Consider the following 26,983-nt stretch of genomic DNA (forward strand, 5'->3'; position numbering starts at 1 on the left):
GCGTTGTAGGGAGGTTCATACAGACACGTGGAGGTCACACACAATACTGAGCCTCATTTTGACTTGTTTTAAGGACATTACATCAAAGTTGGATCAGCCTCTAGTGTGTTTTTCCACTTTAATTCTGTGTGACTCCAAATCCAGGCCTCCATTGGTTAATAAATTTGATTTCCATTGATGATTTTTGTGTGATTTTGTTGTCAGCACATTTAACTTTGTACAGAACAAAGTATTCAATGAGAATATTTCATTCATTCAGATCTAGGATGTGTTTTTTGAGTGTTCCCTTTATTTTTTTGAGTAGTGTATATTCAAACAACAACTAAACATTTTAGTGAAGGTTATTACAAATATCTGAACCACTGTGGACGTTAAATATTTTAACCTTTACAACTTTTTAACACCTTTGACACTGAGATAGTATCTATACACAATAAGCACAATTAAATGTGCTAGTTGTACGTCGATATAGATGAAAGTGTTTAAGTGAAAATGAAATGACTGGAAATCAAATTTTTTTAAAACTTTTGGGGAAATTATGCTGATTTTTACACAATGAACTTGAGGGGAAGGCAGTTCATCCTGATGTCAATCATATTTATTTGGTTTCATTGGTGCTACTTGATAATCAGCTTTATTTAGTTTACCTGCTTCATGCCAGTTGAGCCTCTTTGTTTTTTCCTGCGCCAGCCACTATATATACTCGTCTGTTCTGTTTGCTCCTCGCTGCAGAATACTGTTTGCTCTCCTGATCCATGACTGGTTTTCCCATCTATGTCAAGTCCGTGTCTGTTTCTGCTACCTTATGTCAGCCCGTAAGCTTTTCATTTTTTGATTTAAACACTTTTTACTCACCTAACTGCTTCTGCCTGCCCGTCTGTATTCAGGTCTAGCTCCTAGAGCCACTCCTTCTGACAGAATTCACGGACTTTGAGGTTTTACAATCTATATAATTATGGGTTAGTATTTAATGTTTGATGTTTATAGTTTTAAGGAAATGGGAACAAAAACTAAAATATATCCATCATCTTCCCCCAAGGTGTAATCATCATGCCTCCATTGTTCCTGGTAAAGCTGAAGTGTCTTTTCAGGCTTCATAAACTGAGAAATTTCATTTTGTGTGTCAAGTTGATGGGTGAACCACGCAATTACAGTGAAATATGTCAGTCTTAATTATTTTTTCAAACCAGTTCTGCAGCTGCCATATTGTTCTAAGCTAGTATACATTCCTTCACCCGGACTTCCTTGAGGAGACAGGTATATTTAGGATGGTGCAGGTGAATGTGGAGATCGAGTTGAGCTTAGAGCACAATGATGTCCTCCACAGTGCTGCTCCTTCTTCAGCTTCTCCTGCTGACCTCCCTGGTCTCGGCGTCTCATCACTGGGGAGGAACCATGAACGTCGCCTTCAAAGGAAGAAACCCTGATGGATCGTTTCAGGTTGAGAACAATAACTGTTTATCTATAATTATAGAAGGCTATTATTTATGTAAAATCTGTTTTCATTTTTCTGTTGTGACAAACAATGGGAGAAATTCAAACCGGCTTAATTTCCGAATTCTTAACACATTCTTTTTTGTTCATCTTAACTGTTTTCAACATGTTGCGATAAGAAAAGTGTACATTTAACTTTTTTATCTTCAGCCACTTGTGAAGTGGGTGCTGTTGGATTGAACCATTCCCTCCTTGTTGCTTTCTTGGACCTGGAGAACTTTAACTGCCTCATTTCCTCCTTGTGTTTCCTAATGTGTTCACACGGCCTAGATAAATATTCACAAAGTAAAACTATTCTAAATCCAAACATCAGCTATTTTATGGAGACCTTGACAGTTGAGTTCAGATAATGATTAGCTTCTCTTAGTCCACCATGGCTCCTGCAATGTGTCCATAAACTGTTATATTTCCCTTACATCAGGAATTCAGAGTTAAGATTAGTGAGGACCATCTAAATCTTCCCAAAATGTGTTTTACATAAAATGTATCATGCAATAACAAAATGATTCTAGATTTTAAAAATAATTAATGATAAACTTTTGGTTAAACGGGTTTCGGACCTTAATAATTAGAGAAGACAGAAGCATGGGTTATTGGGAAGTCATGTAGTTGTAGTCCTGCAAATGTTTTATGTAAGAAAAACTCTTTGTTTAAATTAGACGTTTCTGCCTTTTTCATCATTAGATTTTGAAAGACGAAATAGAACAGTTCCCTAAACAAACACAATTACAATTTCAAATTTACATACTAATTTATTTATTCCTTAAATATTTATTTTTTTGGTTGAGTGAATGATTGACCTCTTGTCTACATAACTGGTTGACTGATCAACTGACCAACTAGGTGATTAACTGCGTAGTTGACTTATTACTTGGTTGCTTGACTCAATAATAGATCAATTCCAAGATACAATGATTACCTAGTTGACTGGCTAGTTCAGGGGTCGGCAACCCAAAATGTTGGAAGAGCCATATTGGACCAAAAAACAAATCTGTCTGGAGCCGCAAGAAATTAAAAGCCTTATATAAGACTGATAATGAAGGCAACGCATGCTGTAAGTGTCTATGTTAGCCTACTATCAAAATGACCAAGTAGGCTACAAATACATAATAAGCATTCATGATTAAATGTTCATTTTCCCTGCAGCACATCCTTGAGAGAATGACGCACCAATTCACCATTCTGTTGTACGATGGTGCTTTAAGTTTAACTTCCATTACAATATTAATGTATTATGTTTCTTTGCATTGATTAAATTATACAAATTCAATAAAGAAATCAGATTTTTGATGTCATTTTTATTTTGAGGATTCGAATAAAATGGAACGTACATAACAGGCCTCCTGTAATTTCAGACCTCCCCATGGAAATAAAATGCAGTCTACTTTAATCCTCAATAATACAATACAATCCTCTTCTCTTTCCCCCCTTATCTGGGCAAAAGACAGAGTGCAGTAAAACAGCAGCCTTTTGAAAAGGTAAAGTAAATAAAATTAAAATAATACAGTTTAAGTTTGATTTCGGCCATTTTCATTTCAAGATCAGCTTGATTTACTCCTGGGAATTTGTTCAACAAGGACAAGTCAATCTGCAGGGGTATGACAGGGAAAGAAATGTCATTTTTTCCTTTCGGAACTCGCTAAATCTGCTCCCAAATGCAGTTTGCATATCAACGATCGCACCTTGTAAATAATAACTGTTGATTGTCTGATCGTGGTGGGCTTCCTTGAACTCTCTCAGGGAGGGGAAGTGAGAGAGTGTGCCTCGCTGTAGATCTCTGGCGAATACAGTCAGCTTGCGCTCGAATGACAAAAACAGCTTCCAGCATTTGCAGTGCAGTGTTTCCCGCCCCTGGAGACTTCTATTCAGCATGTTTAGGTGACTTGTCATATCCACCATAAAGTGCAGTTTCTCCAGCCACTCGGTATCTTCCAGTTGCGGGTAGTTCAACTCTTTGCTTTTCAGGAATATTTTCACATGTTCTAAACAAGCAACGAAGCAACGTAATTAATTAGTAAGTAAATTAGAAATTGCAATTCTGTTTGTTTAGTATAATTTTGTTGAAAATTCTAACATTTTCAGCCTCTGAAACTTTCTATTTCATCTTCGAAAATCTAATGATGAAAAGGTAGAAACTTCTAGTTTAGACAAAGACAGTTTTTCTTATATAAACCAGCTGGAGGACTACAGCTACATGACTTCCCAAGAACCCCTGCTTCAATCACCTTTAATCATTGAGGTCCAAAACCTGATTAGTGGAAAGTTTATCATTAAATATTTATTATTAGTTCAGTTATCAATCAATCATAGTCAGTCAATCAGCTAGTATTTTTTGTTTTAATATGGTTTCTATAGGAGGACAAACATGACTCAAACATACTTAACGTTTGAGTCATGCCATCGGATTTTGTTGTGTAGCAGGAGATCGGAATATTTGCTGTCAACTTCTAGCACGGAACTGACAGTGGTTTAATGCTTTTGTAATTATCTTGTTCACCATCTCGATGGCAAGGTTCATCAGCCCTATACAGTCCAAGAAGTTCTTGGTGCAAAATGCAATGAAATGCAAGCAGATTTCGATCCAACGCTTTTTGTAGTAAAGTCACAAACCCCTTTTGTGATCCTCTCATACTGGGTGCCCCATCTGTAGCCACTGAAATCAGGTGGTTGGTGTTTATTCCATTGTCATTTAAACACTTCAGCACAGTCTCACATATGTCCTCCCCCCATGTTTGGCCTTTCAGTGGTATTAATTTGATAATTTCTTCTTGTGGCCCATCAGAGTTCACATACCTGCATAACAGCGCTACCTGTTCAATATCGATCGCATCACAAGACTCATCACAGGAAATTGGGTATGCTGGAGCTGAATTAATGTCCTTGGCTTGCTGATTGGTGAAGCTGCCTGCCATTTTAATGGCCCTTTCTTTAACTGTCTTTGCAGCGAGAGGCATGTCTTTAATTTTCTGTATTATCTCGGTTTTGTTTTTGAAGTCTGAAAATAGGTGCTCTGATATTTTGATAAATGAATCCTTGATATAGTCACCATCTGTAAACGGTTTTCCACCATTTATTATCTTCCGGGTTGCAACAAAACTAGCTGCAGTAGTGGAGTTTGGAGATGCAATCCACTTTTTAAATCTATCTTTGCGGTCCTCTAATTTCCCCAGAAGTAATGCAATCGCACCTTTTCTCTGACTCTCAACATGGTACTCGCCTGCAAATGTAGCATGCCTTCCCTGGAAATGTCTTGCCACATTACTCTTTTTGTTATTTGACAACTTCTCATTACACAGCAAACATGTAGGCAGTCCTTCCGCATTGGCAATGAAAGCAAATGATTCGGTCCAAGAACTGTTGAATCCTCTGTTCTCCTCAGCTATCTTTCTCTTTTTCCCTTTGGGATCCATGGCCGATCACACACCCACCGGTTTGTTTGCAACAGCTACCTGCCTGGCACTACGTCGAGCTGAAAGAAATGTGTGTCGCAGGATATTACGCAAATCTTTATTGACAGAATTGTTGAAATGTAATATTTATTCTACACATTTTACAGCATTTGAAAACGTTAAGTATGTTTGAGTCATGTTTGTCCTCATACAGAAACCATATTAAAACAAAAAATACTATCTGACTGACTGACTATGATTGATTGATAATTGAACTAATAATAAATATTTAATGATAAACTTTCCACTAATCAGGTTTTGGACCTCAATGATTAAAGGTGATTGAAGCAGGGGTTCTTGGGAAGTCATGTAGCTGTAGTCCTCCAGCTGGTTTATATAAGAAAAACTGTCTTTGTCTAAACTAGAAGTTTCTACCTTTTTCATCATTAGATTTTTGAAGATGAAATAGAACGTTTCAGAGGCTGAAAATGTTAGAATTTTCAACAAAATTATACTAAACAAACAGAATTGCAATTTCTAATTTACTTACTAATTAATTTATCCCTTAAATTTTTAATTTATTAAATAACTGATGAATTGACTGATTGATCTCTTGACTAAATAACTGGTTGACTGATCAACTGACAAATTAGGTGATTGACTGGTTAGTTGACTTATTACTTGGTTGCTTGACACAATGATTACCTAGTTAACAGACTGCCTATGATTGATTGATTGATTGATCATTGAACTAATAAAAACTATCAAAACCAGCTGTTTTAAACATTCAAGCATGTATGTCTATCACACTTAATCTACTTAAAGTAGAACTATACCAGTAAAAGTATAACCCTGCATCCAGACACATTTTTTAAAAATTGCCACCAAAGTGGACAGTGCCAAGATACACTGAGGGGCACGACCAAGTCTGGGGATGAACGGAGAGGGTAATTTAAAAGGTTTTTAGGCTTTGTAAGAAGATTTCCACTTTTAAGGTGTCTCACGATAGAGAAAGCAAACAACAAAATGTAAAACTATTAATTTGGCATTCAGAACATTCCTATATTATTACTTACTATGACTCACTATATTATGTCTGACAGCAGGAACATCACCCATCTCAGTTTATGTATTTTAACTTCTGTTTCCTTGAATAAGCAGATGAGCTTAAGTTCCAAACATATATTCAAACAGTAACGAAACATTTTAGTGAAGGTTATTACAAATATCTAAACCACTGTGGACGTTAAATATTTTAAATATTCAATCATGTATGCCTCTGGCACTTAATATACTTAAAGTAGAACTAAATCTGATGTTTTAACATTAAGCGGGGGGATTCAAGCTATAAGCAGGCATGTAGTGAGGAGGACGAGGGAAAGTGAAAGCTAGTTCAGTTTTACACATTGAAACATGGAGAGTGACATGGCGTGAGAAGATCCAGAACAAGTGGCCTGATATAGGCTGATTTCATTGCTTAATACGCACCAAAACATTTTAGCAAAAACATTAGCCAGAAGACATAGCACTGTCTTGAATAAATTGACAGACCCCGATAAAACTGGCTGCATCCCCATCTAGAATTCTTTCCACAACCTCAGGCATCTTTTTAATATTATGCATTGTCCCAAGCCACCCGTACAAGATCTTGTTATCCTTCGTATGGTTGCCTAAAGGCATACAACAGGTTTGAATTCAGCTTTGAAAAAGTTTAGGTTTGGCCATACGTTTCTGTCCTGGAGTAGCTTTTTATACCAACCCTGTGCCAGGATTCTAACTAATAAGTGTCATTCTACCCCATTTTACCTTGGCAAAGGCACTGGGCAGGGATGTCCATCTAGTTCAATTCAATTCAGTTTATTTATATAGCGCCAATTCACAACATGTCGTCTCAAGGCTCTGCACAACAGTCAGGTTCATACATTCCAATTAATTCTAACCATTGAACAGTGCAGTAAGATTCAGTTATTTATTCAAATTGGATAAAAAGTTTTTCTATCTAAGGAAACCCAGCAGATTGCATCCAGTCAGTGACTTGCAGCATTCACTCCTCCTGGATGAGCATGTAGAGACAGTGGACAGTCACTGGTGTTGACTTTGCAGCAATCCCTCATACTGAGCATGCATGTAGCGACAGTGGAGAGGAAAAACTCCCTTTTAACAGGATGAAACCTCCAGCAGAACCAGAACCAGGCTCAGTGTGAGCGGCCATCTGCAGAGACACAAAGAGAACAAAGAAGCACTGATCCAGGAGTACTTTCTATGGGAAGGAAAAGTAAATGTTAATGGATGTAGCTCCTTTAGTCGTTTCACCTAGAAAGAAAGAACAGATAAACTCTGAGCCAGTTTTCAAGGTTAGAGTCTGAAAGAGAGCACATAGAGTTAGTTACAGTAGAAGCTCAGTCAGTAGCTATGTCTAGGAGAGAGAAAGGGTTAAACACTGAAATACAGGGCTATGTGGATCATCTGTAGAGGGTGAGCATTAAGTTGTTGCCAGCAGAAGCTCGGACGATGCCCCTCTCCAGAAAGGTGTCACAGGTAGACACAGAGTCAGGCCAGGTGTAGCTTCTAGGAAGAGAAAAGAAAGAGAACAAAGTTAAAAGCTGAAATAACAGCAAATAATGCAAAATTGGAGAGTAGTGTGAGAATGTAGCGAAGAGGGTGAAAGTGGTCCTTTGCTGTTTGTCCTACACAGATTATATCACTCTTAGAATAGGATACATAGAATGTTTCCAGATACATCAACCCTGTGTGTGAATCCACTGAGGCTACCCTATCACTCAGCTATGCCCTTTGTCCTGAACTGCAAGAGTACTGGTGTGACATATTCTGTTTACTTTCCATGATACTGGATGTTCAGGTGGTACCAGATCTAATTCTGATAATTCTGGGAGTATCTGACGAGTTTATGAAACTCGATGTAGCACAACGGGGCTTTCTAGCATAAAAACACTGAAGCTACTATGGAATTTGATATGACAAAATAATCTATTTAGCTAAATTAAAACGCTATTCTAACTAGTAGGTAATAAAATGCTTACCTGAGAAACCTTAACGATCAATGCTTGCAATTTTTGCAATTCCAACTCCTGACTCGCCACGTGGTCGTGTGTCTGAGTGAGATGGTTCTACACCTGAGCACAGGGCTGTGATTTACATATCAACCAAGCTGTTCCGTTCATAACCAACATGAAAATTAAACTGCAGTACCCACCATTCAACCCTAAGAGGGCAGCACTATGACAGTTTTAGGCCAGATATTGCAGAATTAAACAAGTTTATTCGACAATGTCAATATTTGCACAGTAATGTAACGATAGCACCCTTAAGGCCCAATTTAGATGTTTTGTCTGCAAAAGAGTTCATTTGAAGTTTAGCTATTCTTTAATTTAAAGTATTTTGCAGGAACCTTGACTTGTTTCCTTCTAATTTTGAAGCAAAACAGTTTCACTACTTTGTAATCTACATACCAACTTAACACATCCAATAATGTACTACTGAGTTTTACAAAAAACAAGATTTTTTTGTATGCAGTAAAGAAAGTTGAGAGTGAAATTGTATTTGTCTTTTGTTTCACCAGCTGTCCATCCGAGCCAGAGACACCTATGATACCTGTGATAACCACCACTACTGGTACTGTTACAGTGGGAATTGTAGCTCCGCATCCAGCAGACAAATATCTAAAATAGACAGTAGCACCAATACACAATTCTACAAAAGCCAATGGTGCGAAACAGAAAATATTGAGACTTGGAGCCTCCCTACCGACAAACCGGTGCAGTTCAGGTGAGCATTTTCTCCTCATCAAAATAAAAATCTTAATATAATTTATCAGTTGGGCAGAGATTGCAAAGCACCTTTCATACCTAAAGTGTTTTGGCACCAAACCATAAATTAATGTAAATGTTGTCCTTTCTTTCTTGAAAATCAGGGCAGCTAGCTGCTGCTGGATCTCAACCCGTAACTCTGTCAAAAACTGGAGGTTTAACACTCTTTTGGATTTGGGAACGAGGTCGGACACAAGAAAACCAAATAAATCACCAAAAATTGCTGTTCTGCCCTTCATCAGGTAATCATCCTACTATAAACACAGCACCACAGAATTTACCTTTCCCAATCTTAAATGTTGTTACACATTTGAATATACAGTTTAGTGAAACTATATTCTGAAAACTTTATTAATCTCAGTTAGACCCATTTGTTACAAAAATTAAATATTCTACTGTGGTTAAAAATACATTCAGACAGAAATCCATCAATAACATCGACGTACCAGTGAGAGGGATCAGATCAGATCAGAGATAGGCCTAATGATTGGTCCATTGCCAGTTTGCAAACTGTTGAGCACAGGAGGGTCTGACTTGGGGTTAGAACAACCCCAGCAACAGTCCGACAGGTGCTGTTATACCTATTTTACTGAGTCCTGTGTAAAACATTGGGGATATGTCTGCCATGTGAACATCACTATAACCTCCCATTCAAGTTAGTGAAAACATATGGAGGTACCAATTGTACAAAAAGGCATAAAAGCCTGTTGTTGCTGTTTTTTTATTGTTTGTTTTTTAATTAATTTATCTCCTAATCAAACGATTGAAGCTTTACATGCAGAGTTTAATAGAGAAATAAATCCACAACTGTCCAGTTCATGTAGCATGTCAGTGAGGATATCATGACGCACTCAGCATTAGGCAGCTTTACGTGCGTGGGAGAACCCAGAGAATCTTAATATCATTCGTTAAGTGAAAAAATCAGGGTTGAATTTTTGTCGACAAAGTGAAGGTGTTTCTTTTTCGTTCAGACTAAAGTATAGAAGTACTTACTGTACTGTGTGTATTTTTCAGAAGTAGTTTAACTACAGTTTTAATCTTCAAATAAAAGTGCTGATTATTTCCACTGACTCTCACAATCAGGATCACAATCCTTGACTTGCTGATTGGTGACGCTGCCCGCCATTTTAATGGCCCTTTCTTTAACTGTCTTTGCAGCGAGAGGCATGTCTTTAATTTTCTGTATTATCTCGGTTTTGTTTTTGAAGTCTGAAAATAGGTGCTCTGATATTTTAATAAATGAATCCTTGATATAGTCACCATCTGTAAACGGTTTTCCACCATTTATTATCTTCCGGGTTGCAACAAAACTAGCTGCAGTAGTGGAGTTTGGAGATGCAATCCACTTTTTAAATCTATCTTTGCGGTCCTCTAATTTCCCCAGAAGTAATGCAATCGCACCTTTTCTCTGACTCTCAACATGGTACTCGCCTGCAAATGTAGCATGCCTTCCCTGGAAATGTCTTGCCACATTACTCTTTTTGTTATTTGACAACTTCTCATTACAAAGCAAACATGTAGGCAGTCCTTCCGCATTGGCAATGAAAGCAAATGATTCGGTCCAAGAACTGTTGAATCCTCTGTTCTCCTCAGCTATCTTTCTCTTTTTCCCTTTGGGATCCATGGCCGATCACACACCCACCGGTTTGTTTGCAACAGCTACCTGCCTGGCACTACGTCGAGCTGAAAGAAATGTGTGTCGCAGGATATTACGCAAATCTTTATTGACAGAATTGTTGAAATGTAATATTTATTCTACACATTTTACAGCATTTGAAAACGTTAAGTATGTTTGAGTCATGTTTGTCCTCATACAGAAACCATATTAAAACAAAAAATACCCCCATTTTTTTAAACTTTCAAAGATTTTGGAAAAGCTCCAGGGAGCCACTAGGGCGGCGCTAAAGAGCCGCATGCACTACAACCGTCCACAGATTGTATTGAACAAGAAGTAATCTCCCAAATATTATTCTTTCCTGTTTCACTGAAAAAACAGAACATCTAAAGCAGTGCTCATGAAAATTATGCATTAAAATGCTATTGCAACATCAGATATTTGCGTAGAAACTGAACTGTGTGTACACAGGATGCATGTATTTGCACTGAATGACACTGCAAAGCAATTCTGAAGCACATGCACAATGGTTGGGGAGGTGGTGGTGATTTTGTAACCACCTGTCAGGACGGCAGTTTCGCGTTTGTACTTTTTTTTTCTTAACCTGTTAATCCCAGAGGGGTTTTAGAGCAATTTCCGCCTGAAATTACATTACTTAAATAAATCAATTATGGTCCACAGTTATTAGGTCTACATGCAAACCTTTGGTACCTGTGTAAAGGTAAGACATAAAAAAATATTACTAAGTCTGATATATTTGTGATTAAACAAAGAAAAAAATCTAATTCTTTGAGCCTCGACAAACGTTTTTCTAAATTAACTTTGCACAAACACCATGAAATTCATTTAGATAGAACCCCCAGGTTGTATTAATCAATATCTTGACTACAACTGCAGCAAATTTGGACTGAATCGGGTGAAGCATATTTGTTCCTGAAATGTTTTTAGAGGGCAATGTGCCAGGCAGAGCTGGGATTTCGGCACAATTTAGCCAAATGTGCCATAACTGTGCCAAATGTGTTTTTCATTTCATAAAAGGGAATCTGGTCAAATGAAAGTGCTGATTTCCACTGTAGGACTCCTTCTGCATATGACATAGCCTTTGATCATGACATTTAACAGCATAAAATTAATATAATAAAAAGAAATGAAACTAAACTCTATCATTTTATCTCCAACTGACGGAATTTTATCGACAAAAATTAATTAGCACTGAATGGTAACACTGTAATGACACATCATGTTTATTGTGTAACCATAATAGTTTGCAGAATAAAGCTCTCACCTTGAAGAAGAAGATGTAGCCTCAACCCAGGTAGTAAAAGGCTGGGTCCATTCAGTGCCATATGGTTCTGCCTCCTCCTGGCTGTAAAAATACCGATAATAAATTATTTCCTACTGTACACAAAAAAATAATAAAAAATAATATTCAAAAGCAATGATGTAATTCTATAACAGTAAAGGGGTTTTGGTAAAGTGTCAGTGTTCTAAAGTGGGTGGGGGGCTAATATAACCAGTTGAATCCGTCACCATTAAAAATACTTACGCTCTAGCGGATAATGGACAGAAGTAAACTGGTATTGTGAAACCACTTATAAAGTTTTAGACAGCTTTTTAATAATACATTTTTGAAATACTCCAGAAATGTTGCATGTACATGTCTTAACTTGGAGGCAGGAGTTAGCTGAAATGTCATTTCAACTCTGAAAGGGTCATTTTAACCTTAAAAGAGAGCTTGTTTGCACTATATTTCTTACAACCTTTCTTATTGTGTCTAATGAAGAGTTCCTCAGAACTGTCCCAGAACATACAAGCTGGCATCGTTTGATCCCGATGGTGACCACGTACGGTGCAGGTACGGGAACGTCCCAAATATAGAATGTGATACCTGCAATTCAATCCCAGGTTTCCAACTTGATCAGGTTAGTTGGAAAGTTAACTTACATTGTTAACATTGTAAAACACAAGGGATTGGCTTGTTCTAATCAGGATCTGTTAACTTTATCAGGATTCTTGCACATTACGCTACCAGTCCACCAGTGCCGATTACAGATCTTTTGGGTTTGAGATGGTGGTAGAAGACTTTCCACGAAGCTCCGTTGATCTGTTCTACTCAGATGGATCGAAAGCTCACAAGTCCCCACTGATTGCAAGGATGAAGAGGCAAGCAGCGATCTATCAGCCTACAACAAGTGCACCAGCAACCATTATCCCCTGGTGGCAGGGGTGGACATCTCCCACAACAAATACAACTGCAACTAAACCAAGAACTAAAAGAACTACGACTTCAACTACACCGAGAACTAAAAGAACTACAACTTCAACTACACCGAGAACTAAAAGAACTACAAATTCAACTACACCGAGAACTAAAAGAACTACAACTTCAACTACACCGAGAACTAGAAGAACTACAACTTCAACTACACCGAGAACTAGAAGAACTACAATTTCAACTACACCGAGAACTAAAAGAACTACGACTTCAACTACACCGAGAACTAAAAGAACTACTACTTCAACTACACCGAGAACTAAAAGAACTACAACTTCAACTACACCGAGAACTAAAAGAACTACAACTTCAACTACACCGAGAACTAAAAGAACTACAACTTCAACTACACCGAGAACTAAAAGAACTACAACTTCAACTACACCGAGAACTAGAAGAACTACAATTTCAACTACACCAATAACTAAAAGAACTACAACTTCAACTACACGGAGAACTAAAAGAACTACAACTTCAACTACACCGAGAACTAAAAGAACTACAACTTCAACTACACCGAGAACTAAAAGAACTACAACTTCAACTACACCGAGAACTAAAAGAACTACAACTTCAACTACACCGAGAACTAAAAGAACTACAACTTCAACTACACCGAGAACTAGAGGAACTACAATTTCAACTACACCAATAACTAAAAGAACTACAACTTCAACTACACCGAGAACTAAAAGATCTACAACTTCAACTACACCAAGAACTAAAAGAACTACAACTTCAACTACACCGAGAACTAAAAGAACTACAACTTCAACTACACCGAGAACTAAAAGAACTACAACTTCAACTACACCGAGAACTAAAAGAACTACAACTTCAACTACACCGAGAACTAAAAGAACTACAACTTCAACTACACCGAGAACTAAAAGAACTACAACTTCAACTACACCGAGAACTAAAAGAACTACAACTTCAACTACACCGAGAACCAGAAGAACTACAACTTCAACTACACCGAGAACTAGAAGAACTACAACTTCAACTACACCGAGAACTAAAAGAACTACAACTTCAACTACACCGAGAACTAAAAGAACTACAACTTCAACTACACCGAGAACTAGAAGAACTACAACTTCAACTACACCGAGAACCAAAAGAACTACAACTTCAACTACACCGAGAACCAAAAGAACTACAACTTCAACTACACAGAGAACTACAAGACATAGAAGCAGATCCCCCTTCAGTAAATTACCACTACAGTTCGCTTTCCTTGGTAAGGAATATTGGTTCTAATAAGTATCTGATGTTATTTCTAACGTTACAGGAAATTTAAAGAAAAAAGATATTTGAGATGTAAGCAGCATTGTAGTCCTAACTGAAATAAAATACTAACGCCAATCCAAATAATCAAATCATGTAATGAAAGGGAGATTTTGAAGACGTTTCTGAAAGTTAAGATATACTTTAATCTCAGATTGGTGTGTATCCATGTGAACTTTGGAAACATACATTTTTAGTAAAATATTAAATTAGCAGCATATTTCAAGGATACCTGCTCTTGCTTTGTGTTTTCAGAAAGCATTAGAAACCCATTCAACAATGCCCCTTATATTAACAACTATTTTGCAAGAATATATTGAATCAAATTAAGTGAATTTATTTTAATTTCATTGTTTACCTAAGCAGGACAGGTTGCCAGCTGCGATGGACTGGTAACCTGTCCAGGTTGTACCCCGAATCCCGCCCATATATTGCTGGAGATGGGCACCAGCTTCCCCGCGAGCCACTTTGTTCGAAGCGATAGAAAATGACTGACTGACTGACTGACTGTTTACCTAAGCAACTAAACAATACTTTCTTGGCTTTTTAACAGTTACTGTGAAAAAACAATAGATGGATCCCTCCATCCATTGTCTATACCTGCTTATCCGTGCAGGATCCAGGTGAGCTGGTACTTACGCCCAGAGATCATCGGGTCCATGATAAGATAACACAGATACACACAGGAGAAGCTCAATGGTGCTGTTCCCAAGACCTTGGGTTTGAATCCCAGCTTTTGGTCTTTCTGTGTGGACTATGCTTCTTCTTCTTCTTGTACATGTGTGGATATTCTCTTGGTTCTCCAGGTTCCTTCCACTGTCCCAAAAGTATGCATGTTGGGTTAGTTGGTCTCTAGAACTACTACTACTGGTGTCTGCAAGGCAGTTTTTCCTGTGTGTCTCTGCTTGTAAAACACAAATACATACATTCAAAAAGCTATAATGTAAAGTGCATAACCTTGACTGCAGTTTAGTCTTTTAACAAAATAGGTTGTTAAAGTTGACATTACCAAGACCTTCTGACATGTGAAAAATCATTGGAATTTCTGTGAACATACTAAATTAAAGAGAGATGAGAAGTTCAGTGGCTGAGTGCCCAGAAGAAGCCCAATAGATTGACTTTCACAAGTGGAGCATTAGGGTTTTTGCTATAATGCTCCACTTGATATAAATAAAAAAACTTTAGTAGAGACTGTTTTGGGATTATTTCAGATGCAATGGACAAAGAGATGGAAACTAAAGCGAAAAAAATAGAAACAAAAGAAAGGGAGAGAGGTGAGGCAAAAAGTTACCAGGGAGAGAAGATAAGAATAGAGGAGAGAAAGAAGGATAAAGAGAATACAAAACAGTGCCGTAGAAGTGTGTTTCTACACCTGCAGAAATACAGAGAAAAGAAAAAAAACACAGGGACAAACAACAAACGCATAAATAACAACAACTTTACTGAAAAGTACAAGATAGTAATTAATAATTATAATATATAAAGTGGCAACCGCAGGTCAATGTAGAGTATATCTGTATATCTAAATCCAAATACCTGTGAGTGTATGTCTGAGCACCCTTGGGTATTTAAGGTATCAATAGCAGTTGTACCCCTGGGGAACCACTCAACCGACACAATGCAGAAACCCCAAGGGGCTGCACTGAGCAAATCCACCCATGGACCCAGAGACCCAAGACCCAAGAGCACACCACCCCCCAGTAGAGGCCAGACAGCCAGGTGGCCCATGCCCCGGCAAGCAGCCACCAGGTATGAGCTGGCGCCTGAGCCAAATAGCCTAGACTAGGGCTGGCACCGCCTGAAGACCCCGGCCCAGAACCCAACCCCCCGCACCAACCCTGTCCCCCTATGACCACATCCCACTCCAGAGACAGAGCCCCCCCAAAAAAATAAAAAATAAATAAAGTAGGGGTCCACCTGGTCCAACGAGCCAGCTGACCAGAACATATAGATGTCATGCAAAGCCTGTTTCTATGTTTTGTGCTTGTGTTTTTGTTTATTTTACTTAGTCTGTTCCTTTGTTTACCTTCTGCTCTGTGTTTATTATGTTAATTGGCCTCACTCCCTCTGTCTCTCTGCAGTCTGTTCCGCACCTGTTCCTAGGTTCCCTTGATTACCTGGTCTTGTTCTTTGTTTTTCCCTGCATTTCCTGTTTGCATTTAAGTTCCTTTGTTGCCTCAGTTCCCTGCTGGTTCGTCATGTTAGATGTTTTGTTAGATAACGTCGTAGCTACCGTTACCAGGTTATGCCTGGTCTTGTATGCTACAGTGTATCCTGGCCTGGTTCTGTTTCCCTTGGTCCTGGCTGCCCTGCCTGGGTTTCGAGTGAGAGCAAATGAATCTCAACTAACTTTCAGTCATCTGGCTCCTGGCATCTTCTTACTTGCACGTTGGTCCTACTTAAAACCCGCATCATGACAACAAAACACATGACCCCAAACCACCCAAATCCACCCCTGAGACCTGAGGCTAACCCCAGCCCAGACCATTACCAGAAGGGTCGCTTCTCCTCCTGGCCTCCAATCCTAGATGGCAAACAGAAAACAGAGGTGTGAAAAGACCCAAAGCCTACCTCTCAAACTACTTTTAAGACTTTTTAAGACTGTCTATGACCCCTGGCACCACGGTACCAGTCAGTGTGGAGGTATATACACTGTTTGTAGCCAAACACACATTTATTAAAATTCATTGACCCCTTTGCTTTATGCAGTAAAGAAAATCACTTTCTGCCTTTTATTCATGTATAAATCAGAAATCAAATAAGTTACAAAACAAAAATGTTCTTTAGTAAAGTCCTTACACAAGACTCAGGAGAACCCCGAGTCTCATGTATTTTGCATATTTAGCTGTAGTTCCTGAATGTTCTGTCTTTCTTTATTCTCCAGTGGACCCGCCCATTCCTTCATGCCAGGAGGGACTGTACCTGCCTCAGTTTGTGGCTCCAACACCTTCAGATGGAGAACGGATCGTGGCAGAGGTCCAAAAAGAGCTGGCGATCAGGATCAAAGCGCAGGCCAGATACTCATTGTAAGTTAGACAGTTCACTGACGGCTGGTCGTAAGAAGGGAGGATTAGCAATAACACAACTTCTTTGCTCTTCATTCAGGATCGATAATCTGATTTTCAGCGGACCAACAAACATCACCAAGCACAGGCTCACACATAATGAATTTGAAATCAGGTGGACACCAGTTGAAGATGATCTGGGAGATTATTACCCAATCTGCTTTGCTGTGGGATCAGTGAAAAGGTGAGGCCAGGTTTCATTTCTTTTGCAAAGGAATTACTTTGAGAAATTGAAACCATGATGGACATCTTGGACAAGTCTGTTTTGAAACTTATTCTGCAAAAGTACAAACTTTATGGATTTTGGTTTTTTTTAACAAGACAAGAAGGAAATGTACCATCAAACAACTTACTACCTTTTTATTTTATTTATTTATGATAAAAATATATTTTGCTCACCTAATGTGTTTCAGTCTGTTTGTTCTAATCCTAATTTAGATCCTATGTCTATCAGACTGAGATGAGGTGTGTTCTGGTGGAAATCAGAAAGGAACAAAGTAAGTCTAAGATGTGAGAGTTTGGAGATCATCCCCGCTTTGTTTTCTCCTATTCTTAATCATATCCTGTATCTGATGAGTACATCTGTGTTTGTTCCAGTTGAAGCCACAGTGACCTGCACTGAATCCACAATGAAGGTGGAGGTTGAAAAAGCTTCCTTCTTTGGACTCCAAGAGGATCATCTTCGCCTCAGTGACCCCAGCAACACCATCTGCAACCTTGACAGGCTCTCCAACAGCACTCACATAGTCGCCATCATTCCTCTCAACGGCTGTGGTACTCAGATCGAGGTGAGAACGGGTCCTTTGATACATCACACATGACTAATCTCTCTGATATTTGTTTAATTAGAACTCTTTACTCTGCAGGAAGATGAAGATAACCTCATTTTTAAGAATGAGATCACCACGACTGATGATGCCCCGAACACACTGATCACCAGGAAGCATCTGTTGGAGGCCCGGTTCTACTGCCAGTACCCCAAACGGGGCAATGTGACCTTGAGCCTCTCAGCGCACAGAAAGAACATCAGGGTGTGGGAGAAAGGTTTTGGCACGTTCACCTACCAGTTCGAATTCTACCAGGATGACCAGTTTGGAGCCATGTTCGACCCAAACTCATACCCTCTGGAGTTTGACATCAGAAACAGGATTTACATGCAGATAGACGCCAGCTCCTCCGTCAACGACACCGTGATGTTTGTGGAGTCCTGCAGAGCTGCGCCATATGACAACCCCAACTACCAGCCAACCTACTCCATCATTGAGAACGGGTAAGGCCTTGGTCCAGAAGGTCTTCAGAAGGTCATAAGATGGTACATCAAGCTGATAAGCTTTAAATCTAATGCAGCTAATGTGAGCTTTTGATTTCAATCAGGTGCGAAGTTGACCCGACTGTGCAGATCCACCCCACCCCCAACGACAGACAGTTCAGGTTCAGCATGGAGGCCTTCAAGTTCATTGGGTTGCATGATCAGGTGAGGAACAAGCCGTACTGAGAAAGACCTTTTAAGTGAATTGGTGTTATTCCAACCAAATTAATAAAGTTTGCATTTCTGGCATGCATTTTTTTTCTAAAGGAAAAGATCATTTTTACCTGAAAACTGAATAATAAAATATTCTATATTAAAATAAACACAAACTTTAGGTTTAGTGGCTTTTTGATGCAAAGAGCTTTGAAGGTGTTTGACTGTAGATCTTCTGTTTGTCCACCAGAGGGAGTGGCTTCTTTTAATGACTGTGCTTCTTGAATTCAGGTGTACATCAGCTGCACAGTTATGATGTGTGAAGCAGGGAACCCCAACACAAGGTGCTCGCAGGGATGCATCAACTCCCCATGGTCCAACAACTTAGGCCGCAGAAAGAGAGAGGCTACGGTCGAGAGCGGAAAGCACTTTGTTTCCCAGGGTCCTCTGCGTTTGAGGCGTGCAGCAGACCCCAGAGGAGGCTCAGGTAAGGATGCCGTGTGAAGAAGCTTATGAGCAGGAGATAAAATGTGAACAGGACTCCATTAGCACTGTGTTCCTCTCATCTGCAGCATTCAACCTGAACCTGAACCTGGTGTTAGTTGCTGGATGTCTTCTTCTTGCTGTTGGGATGGTCTGTGGTGTGATCATCTACAGAACCAAAACCTCCAGGGCCAAATATCAGCCTCTGCGCTCATATGAGAACTAAAACTGTAGCGTCTGCCAGGCTGCTTGGATTATTAGCATGTGGGATTATGGGTGATTTTTAATTAACTCTCTTCAATTTCTAATAAAGATGCTAATAGCTGCTTTATTTAACAGCTATGTTTGTTGATGCTAATATGGAAGAAGATCCAGTTGAAATATGTGGTTTTCTATTGAATAAAACGTTTTTCTCCTGTTCTGTATTACCATCATGACCTGAGGGTATTTGAGTTTTGTTCTGGACCTTGTTCATGATTGTTTTCCAAGTGATGGGAAGTTTAGTTTCTTGTTCTGATTATTATATATGTTTTCTAGGTGGCACTTTAGTTCCTTGTTTATCATACATTTTGTTTATGTTCTGTAAAATCTTCCTTTGGTTAGATTGTTTTATTGCTTCTCTGTTCAGCCCATCTAGGCTCTTGTTTCCACTCCCTGCCAAAGTCAGCTTGCAATCAGCTTCATTTGTTCCACCTGCACGTTGCCAATTAGTCTCCTAGCTTCACCTGTATGTATACTCCTCTGGTGTTTTCATTCCTTGCTGGATCATCATATTACTGTCAAGTATGTCTGAGGCTGTTGCTACACAAAAGCCTTGGTTCCATGTTCAGCCCGTCTCATGTCTGCCTGCGAGTTTCTTTTATTTTGTATTAAACCTTTTTATTTGGCATCTGAAGTGCCTTGAGACAACATATGTTGTGAATTGGCGCTATACAAATAAAACTGAATCTACTCCTGCCTGTCTGCATTTGGGTCCTACTTCTGAAACCACCCCAACAATTACATTATGATATGAAGAAGGCAGCACAGATGACATGTTTGTTGTTCTGTTCTTTTATAATCAGCCAGCTTTGAACAAATTTATGTTAATTGTTTCTGTAAGGATCCATTTTTGAAGAAAAGGAGAAGAAAATTTCTACCTTTTTATTTTCCTCCTTTGTGTGTAAATATGGACTTGTTATTTCTAATTGGCTTAATAAAAATACTCATATGACTAATGCACATATTTCTCAGTGAAAGCCGTGAAATGCCGCAGCAAGAGGATTGTGTTACTATAAATGAGTCGACTCCTAACTTCACATTTTCACATACCTCAAAATACTGGGCGAAGAGGAGGACTAGCAACCATCTTTCGCCCCGATATATTGAACCCGCCTTTGTCTTTATTCTCTGGACCTTGTGCTGACATATGGCATTGAGTGTAAAGAAATAATATTTCCTCATAACCCTGTCCTGTCTGATGTTTTTTAATAACCTTAGAGTTTAATTTAACTGAGTTCTCCAAACCTGAAAGAAAATGTCATTATAGTAGATCATTATCAGACAATTGTGTTACAACCGTTAAGGAATCTGTCCCATTTTTAATTCCTTCATCACAGAAAAGCACAGTGGAGGGCAATAATTTGGTTTCTGCCCCTTCACAAATTGATTCTCTTGTTCATAGTGTTCGTTCATCATTGCGTGGGTGGTGCATCAGACAATGCAGCCCCCTTGAAAAAGAAGGTAATTATTCAGCTAAGAGTGATGGGGTTTTCAGATGTACGTGTGTATTCTCCTTCCAAAACCCAACATTTAACATTGTTTTAAGCCTGTATACATTTGCTCTTTTGATGATAGGGAGATTGAGCATAAATCCTCTCTAAATTATCTGGATTGACAAAAATTGGAATTGTGCTGCCTAAGCTATAGGCTTGTGGTGGTTGCAAGGTGTCTGTTGTGGTGGACTTTAGGATTTTCTCTACTAAATCCAGCGGAACAAGGTAAGTGGGTATCTGTCCTTCGGTTAGGCTATCTACCGATGAACCAACCTCCTTGATCAGGTCTTGCATCAAGTCTCTTACAACCTGTGTGTACATCAAATCATTCTTGACCACTTCTGTGAGGGTTTGCAGTGCATGCAGGGTATTGTTAATAAGCGTTGAGTGTAAATTTACAGTAACAACGATGCCCTGGAGGGTCTTGGTTTGTACTTCCAATAGTCTCTGTTGGAGGAGTGTTTATTGGATTTCCGGCATTTCTTCATCTAATTTTTGCACGTGCCTCTGAATAGTTTTCAGACTAATGGAATTTGCTGCTGAAAGGCCAATGGAAAACAAAGATCCCAGCGCCGCCGCTGTGGCTATCAATCCACCTACGAATCTCTTTGGGCGTTTACTGTCACTGAGGTCCTCTTCAGTGACCATGAATTTCTGCAGTTGTTTGAGGATATAGATTGTAGTATGTTTGGCATGGTCTATGGTGTCGGGGGTTTGAGTCGCCTGCGGTCTCCCTTCAGTCATCAGTGGAGGAAGACAGATGTGTTTGCAGTACACGTCCCACGGGTCTAGACGTACGAAAACCCTCTGCGTGTGAAGTCTACAGTGTGTAATAAGGAGCCCGGGGGTGTCTTGCAGGACTGTGCCGGTTGGGGGTCGTATCTCTATTACACCGGTTGGTAGAGCAAGTGTGGAGCCAGCAAGAATGCCAATCATCCAGATGACCTCCATCCTGCAACAGAGAAATCTTGATTATAGAAGGGAATTTTATGGGTAGATTTGTTAGTGGTTATTGCATGTTAGTGTGGGTTTATTTTAACATGCACCTATCTGGTTGACCCTATGCACTATCCTCTCCTCCCTCCTGTCCGGAAGGGAGCCCTGTTCCTGTGGAGGAGAGTCTGTTGTAGGGTTTGATCTGGTTTGCATGAACCCATTTGTACACCGGGGCCTGTTTGGATTTTCAGATTCTTATTCTGTAGGCCACTGGTGAGAGTTTTTCCACAATTTCGAAAGGGCCTGCCCATTTTGGGAGGAATTTTCTGGAATGCCCGGTTGGTTGAACAAATCTGAAATAGAAAACCTTTTCGCCCACTTCGTATTCACGGTGGGCTGCTTTCCGGTCATAATATGCTTTTGTGCCCTCTACGCTGGCTTCCAGGTTCGTTTGTGCCCAAGCGAATGTGGAGCTGAGGTGCTCCTTCAAGTATGCTACATATTGATGTGCTGTGTAGGCAGTTGTCACACACATCTTCTGGATGGTACAGCAGATGGAGTGGGAGGGTCATTTGCCTTCCAGTCATCATCTCAAAGGGTGTTACTCCTGTGGAGCGTTGGGGGGTGGACCGGATGGCAATCAGAAACAAAGGGAGTTTGATGTCCCAGTCTTTTCCGTTGCCGCTAACATACTTCCTTAGCATGGCCACAATGGTACGGTTCATCCGCTCCACCTGACCCAACCATTGCGGGTGGTAGGGAACGTGAAATTTTACTTCCACTCCCAGAATGTCAAAAAGCGCTGTCATGATGCTTGAAGTGAAATGTGTTTCAGTGTCTGAGTTAATGGACAGGGGAAGACCCCACCGGCTGAAAACATGGTTCAGCAAAAGAACAGCCGTGGTTACAGCTGTGTCGTTTGGTGCCGGTAAGCATTCAAATTTATTACCTATGGTCGATTTGGGGACTGGTCCAACCCTGTCAATTTGCAGATGGGACCACGGGAATGCAACCCCCCTTCACTGAAGTGGAGCCCGACCGAGTGGCTGGGATGGTTGAAACTGACAGCAGGTCAAACATCCTTGGATGTAGACTTGGGTGTCATGAGCCATCGAAGGCCAGTACGCCACCTGTTGGAGGCTATGGAGTGTGGCCTTAAAACCCCTGTGGGAGAGTCAGGAGAGTCATGAGCATAGGCTAACATGGCTCCCTTATGGTCAGTTGGTATCACCCAACGTTGTGGGTGGTACCACCCGCACCTGTTGTGGGTGTAGACTAACAAACCTTTCTCCAACGTCAGGTGCTACGTCGGAGGGTCCACAGTTCTTTGGTCTCACCCGTTGCCAATGGCGACGTTTCAGCAGACAGACCACTAGGTACTAGCTCTGTGATGGTGTGGCGGTTGGGGTCTTGGTCATGCATGGTTGCCAAGTCCATATCACTGGGTTTACGTCCAAGGTAGAGAGTCTCCCCAGAGCTTTGGGGGTCTTCACACCTGCCTTTCGTCTGTCGCCAAGTGACAGCAGAGACGGCATGGATCTGAGAGGGAGGAAGCCATTCTTTTTGGAAACCCCACGGGGTCCTACTTTTAGCTCCCAATCGGGCTAGACGGTCTGCTTCATCATTTCCGTCCTTGTCTGGGCCCAAAGTCCGGGAATGACCCTTCACCTTTTTCTAGTACACTACCATACCCTGTTCTGTGGTGAGATGGTCACATGCCAGGAAGAGTTCTGAATGTTTTACCTCTTTATTCCTGGCATTCTTTATTCCATTCTCTTTCCACATCGGGAGGTGGGAGATGAAACTGTGCCGAGCATAGTTGGAGTTGGAGCAGATCACCAGTTGTTTAATGTCCAGGGCTGTAGCCTGCTGGAGGGTGATGAGTACTGCTGCGATCTCTGCATACTGACTTGTTTTCGGCCCCAGTTGGTAGTGGTTTGGTGCGGTGGTGTGGTGTGGTGTGGTGTCCAACCCAGATGATGCCCACACCAGCCTGTGATCGACCTTCATGAAGGAAGGCGCACCCATCAATGTAGGCTCTTGGGAGTCCTTCGCACACATTTTCATCAAAGTAGCGGTGACTCGAAGGAAACTGGGAGGTGGCAGGTGTGTCAATGGTGGTCGCTACGGTGTCGTATTCACAGTGCTGTCATTCTGCTAACCCCTGCCCCAACACCATTTTATTATTCTGACCGTACCTCACCTCAACGTTATAACCTTGAAGTGCCATCATTCATGTTGCGATGCAACTGTTGGACACTCTTCCTTCTCTCAACCGTTTGCTGTTCAAGAAGGTGACCGGTTGATGGCACGTTCCAATAATCACTTTCTGCCACCCAATGTAACTGCGGAAATGTTCAACTGCCCAGACTGCAGAAAGCAGAGCCCTCTCACAGTCTGAGAAACTAACCTCTATGTCACTCAAAGGTCGGCTTGTGTATGCGACAACTCGCATGTCCTGGTCATATTTCTGCTTCAACGCAGAACTCGGACACTTGGAAGAGAAACTCGCTTCCAGGTAGAACTCCTTGTTCTTCTCTGGGTAGGCCATGCAAGGAGCAGAACCAAGTTTCTGCTTCAAGAGCTGGAAAGTATGCTTTTGGGGTTCTCCCAAAGTGAAAGGCGTGTCTTTGCGTAGGAGTTCTGTGAGGAATCTGGCCATTTCATAGTCTTCAATAAACTGGCGGGAGTAGTTAAAGTCCCCCAAGAAACTTCGAAGCTTAGACGCATTCATTGGAGCCTTTATGTCTTGAATGGCCTGGATCCTGCTGGCTTGCGGCTCGATGCCGTTTGGGCCCATGGTTAAACCAACGTACTCCACTTTTGTCTGGCACCATTGGCCTTTGGCAAGTGCTAGCTTAGCCCCCGCTGCGCCAAGCTGGTCCAGGACGTGCCGGAGTTCAGCTAAATGTTCCTCAAACGTCCTATTCCTCATAAGGATGTCATTGACATAAATGAGGTTTCCCCGGGCTGCGGCATCAGATATGGCCTTGTGAAGGAAAATGTTAAATTTGGCCGGAGAGTTCGAGTACCCAAAGGGGCATCTGTTCCAGGTATATTGGCGGTTCTCGAAGGAAAACGCAAATTTATACTGGTCGGCCGGGTGTACCTTCATTGTCAAGAAGCCATTCGCCACGTCCACTGTGGAGAAAAAGCGAGTATTTCTCAACTTAGCCAGCTCCTGGTCCAAGTGAATCATGGGCCAGCATGAGAGGGGTACCTGCTTGCTCAGTGAATGGTAGTCGATTGTCAGGCGCCATTTCCCAGTCGGTTTTAACACTGGCCAAATCAGAGAGTTGTACGTGGAGTTTCATTCACAAATTATCTGTTTTTCCAACAGCTTGTCAAGGATCTCTTGGATTGACTCGTAAGCGGCCAGAGGAATCTTATATTTGCGCACAAACGTAGGGGGTGCGTTTGGGTTCATTGGAATATGAACCGTGTGGAGGTCAGTGACCCCACAGTCATGAGAGTCCTTTGAGAGGACTGATTGATATTCATAAAACAGCTTCTTAAGAGCTGTTCTTTCCTCTTCTATGCTTAGCGCATCAGCTTTCTCCAACTGCTCGCTGACCTCGGTCTCAATACCAGGGTAGGGCTCGCTGGATGAGTCCTGGGTCCTTGGCTCTTCTTGAGCTGGTTGCCCTCAGCCCCCAGGGTAGCACCACAGGTGGATTTGGTCATTAAAACCTCATGTCTCTCAATTGTGATCATTTCCGACTGAAACGTGGACAAAACGTCTGGAGAGTTCTGTTTGCCAGACACAAATAAGGGCATGTCTCCAATGACGGGGATGGTCAGCTCGAAGTCATGAAAGGAGCTGTCTATGAGCATCCCCAGGAGTTTTCTTGTGGTTACCTGGATAGGCACTTGGGTCGGATTCTCCACCAAGAGGCGGATCGGTACCCCTGCTGTTCGCTGCGGTATTAGTGAATCGATCTCACTAATGGCCTGGCAGGCCTGAGGAATAGGTTGTCCTGACAGCATGACCTCAGGGGTCCCCAAGAAGGGACTTGAGGGAGCGCTGGCTCGGGCCCAAACAACCTAGTTGAAGGTGTCCAACTGGGCGCCCAGCCGAACCAGCAGATCTGCCCCGATGAAAACCGGAGGGTGCGGGTGCTGAGCAATACTGAAAGTATGGGAGAGCTGTCTCTTGCCAGCCTGCACATTGAGGATGCAGACTCCAGTTGCCTTCAGAAGGCGGCTTGGCCAGCCTGCTGAAAGTAGACTGTGACTACGTCGTGCCTCAATTAGACGTGGATTTTCCTGGGACAAACGGCCATATTGCTCCCTGCTTATTGCGGACTTCTCCAACCAAAGTGCTAAGATCACTTCAGGTGCAAAGGTGTTCGCCATGTGCATACCTTCCACTATTTTGGGGTTGTAAGGTCTCAGCCCTTCATTTTTCAGAGAGCAAAGAAATTGATCCTGTGTCCAGGAGTGCGTTCGCCTTAACGCACCCCCCTATAATGGTCGAACAGTATAGGCGACCGGCACGTGTGTTGTGGGTTAGTTCACCCAAGAATTTTAGGAAGGGAGTCTGGGGTATTTCTCCTGATGAGGTGTCAAGGGGTTCTTGAGGTTTCTCAGGTTTGTCTCCCCACCCGACTAGATAGACTCTGGTTGCCGTGGAGACGGAGTCCATGCCTAGTCATGCTGACGGGGATTTCGGATCTGGTTTACCTGGATGGTCGGTTTCCTGTTTCGAAGGTTGTGGTGGTGCGGTGGCCTGACGCACCACTTCTGTTACCATCTTGCGTAAGGCCTTCTTCATCTCTTTCCCCATAATTCCTTCTGCGTGTCGGTCCCACCGCTTCCCATCAGTCATACCTTTTGGCCTTGCTTGATGGTCAGGGCGTCTGCTGGACCTGGGGTTATCCGGTTTACCAGACTTTGGTTGCTGTTCATTGCCAACCCCCCGGTCATGCTGACCAAACCTACGTTGTTCCCTGAACCTGTTCTTGAAGTGGGTTCCTGCTGAAGGCATTTCCTGACCTTCTAACGCAAGGCTGGTTCTTTCATTCTGGACCTGTAAAAACCCTAGCCTCACCCTCTGGTCCCTTGGTCGGGCGAGCACGTGTTTCCCACGCCATCTGAGCATATTTCTGGATCTCTTGCATGCTCATGGTCTTTGTTCTGCAATACATAGTAACATTGTATCGCACACTTTCATGAAGGTTGTGGAGGAACAGGGATTTAAAAGCATGTTCCTCCTCAATGCCGGGAGCATTGCGTCCTTGGAAGTTAACAGCTCTCAAGCGCCGGTAATACTCCCTAGGTGCTTTGCTTTTCTTTTGCTGGATCGTGAAAGCACCAAGTGTGGCGGAGGCCCGGTCCGTGTACACAGAATATTCTTCCCTTAAAGTTCGCAAAGGGTTGAATAATGGTCTCGG

The 26,983-nt window shown here is 41.4% G+C and overlaps 1 protein-coding gene across 1 annotated transcript; it reads left to right on the plus strand.

Moving 5' to 3' along the window:
- The first annotated feature begins 1,307 nt into the window (after positions 1-1,307).
- On the plus strand, positions 1,308-19,859 carry LOC124867268. The gene is made up of 13 exons (XM_047363637.1): positions 1,308-1,440; positions 8,464-8,669; positions 8,815-8,952; positions 12,109-12,247; positions 12,334-13,843; positions 16,775-16,916; positions 16,996-17,139; positions 17,394-17,452; positions 17,553-17,743; positions 17,822-18,225; positions 18,330-18,429; positions 18,709-18,904; positions 18,990-19,859. The coding sequence occupies exons 1-13, from the start codon at positions 1,312-1,314 to the stop codon at positions 19,124-19,126; spliced, it is 3,495 nt and encodes a 1,164-aa protein (XP_047219593.1). The 5' UTR covers positions 1,308-1,311; the 3' UTR covers positions 19,127-19,859.
- The last annotated feature ends 7,124 nt before the right edge of the window (positions 19,860-26,983 follow it).

This window comes from Girardinichthys multiradiatus, chromosome 4 (genome assembly GCF_021462225.1).
Source record: "Girardinichthys multiradiatus isolate DD_20200921_A chromosome 4, DD_fGirMul_XY1, whole genome shotgun sequence".
In the NCBI taxonomy this organism is placed as follows: domain Eukaryota; kingdom Metazoa; phylum Chordata; class Actinopteri; order Cyprinodontiformes; family Goodeidae; genus Girardinichthys; species Girardinichthys multiradiatus.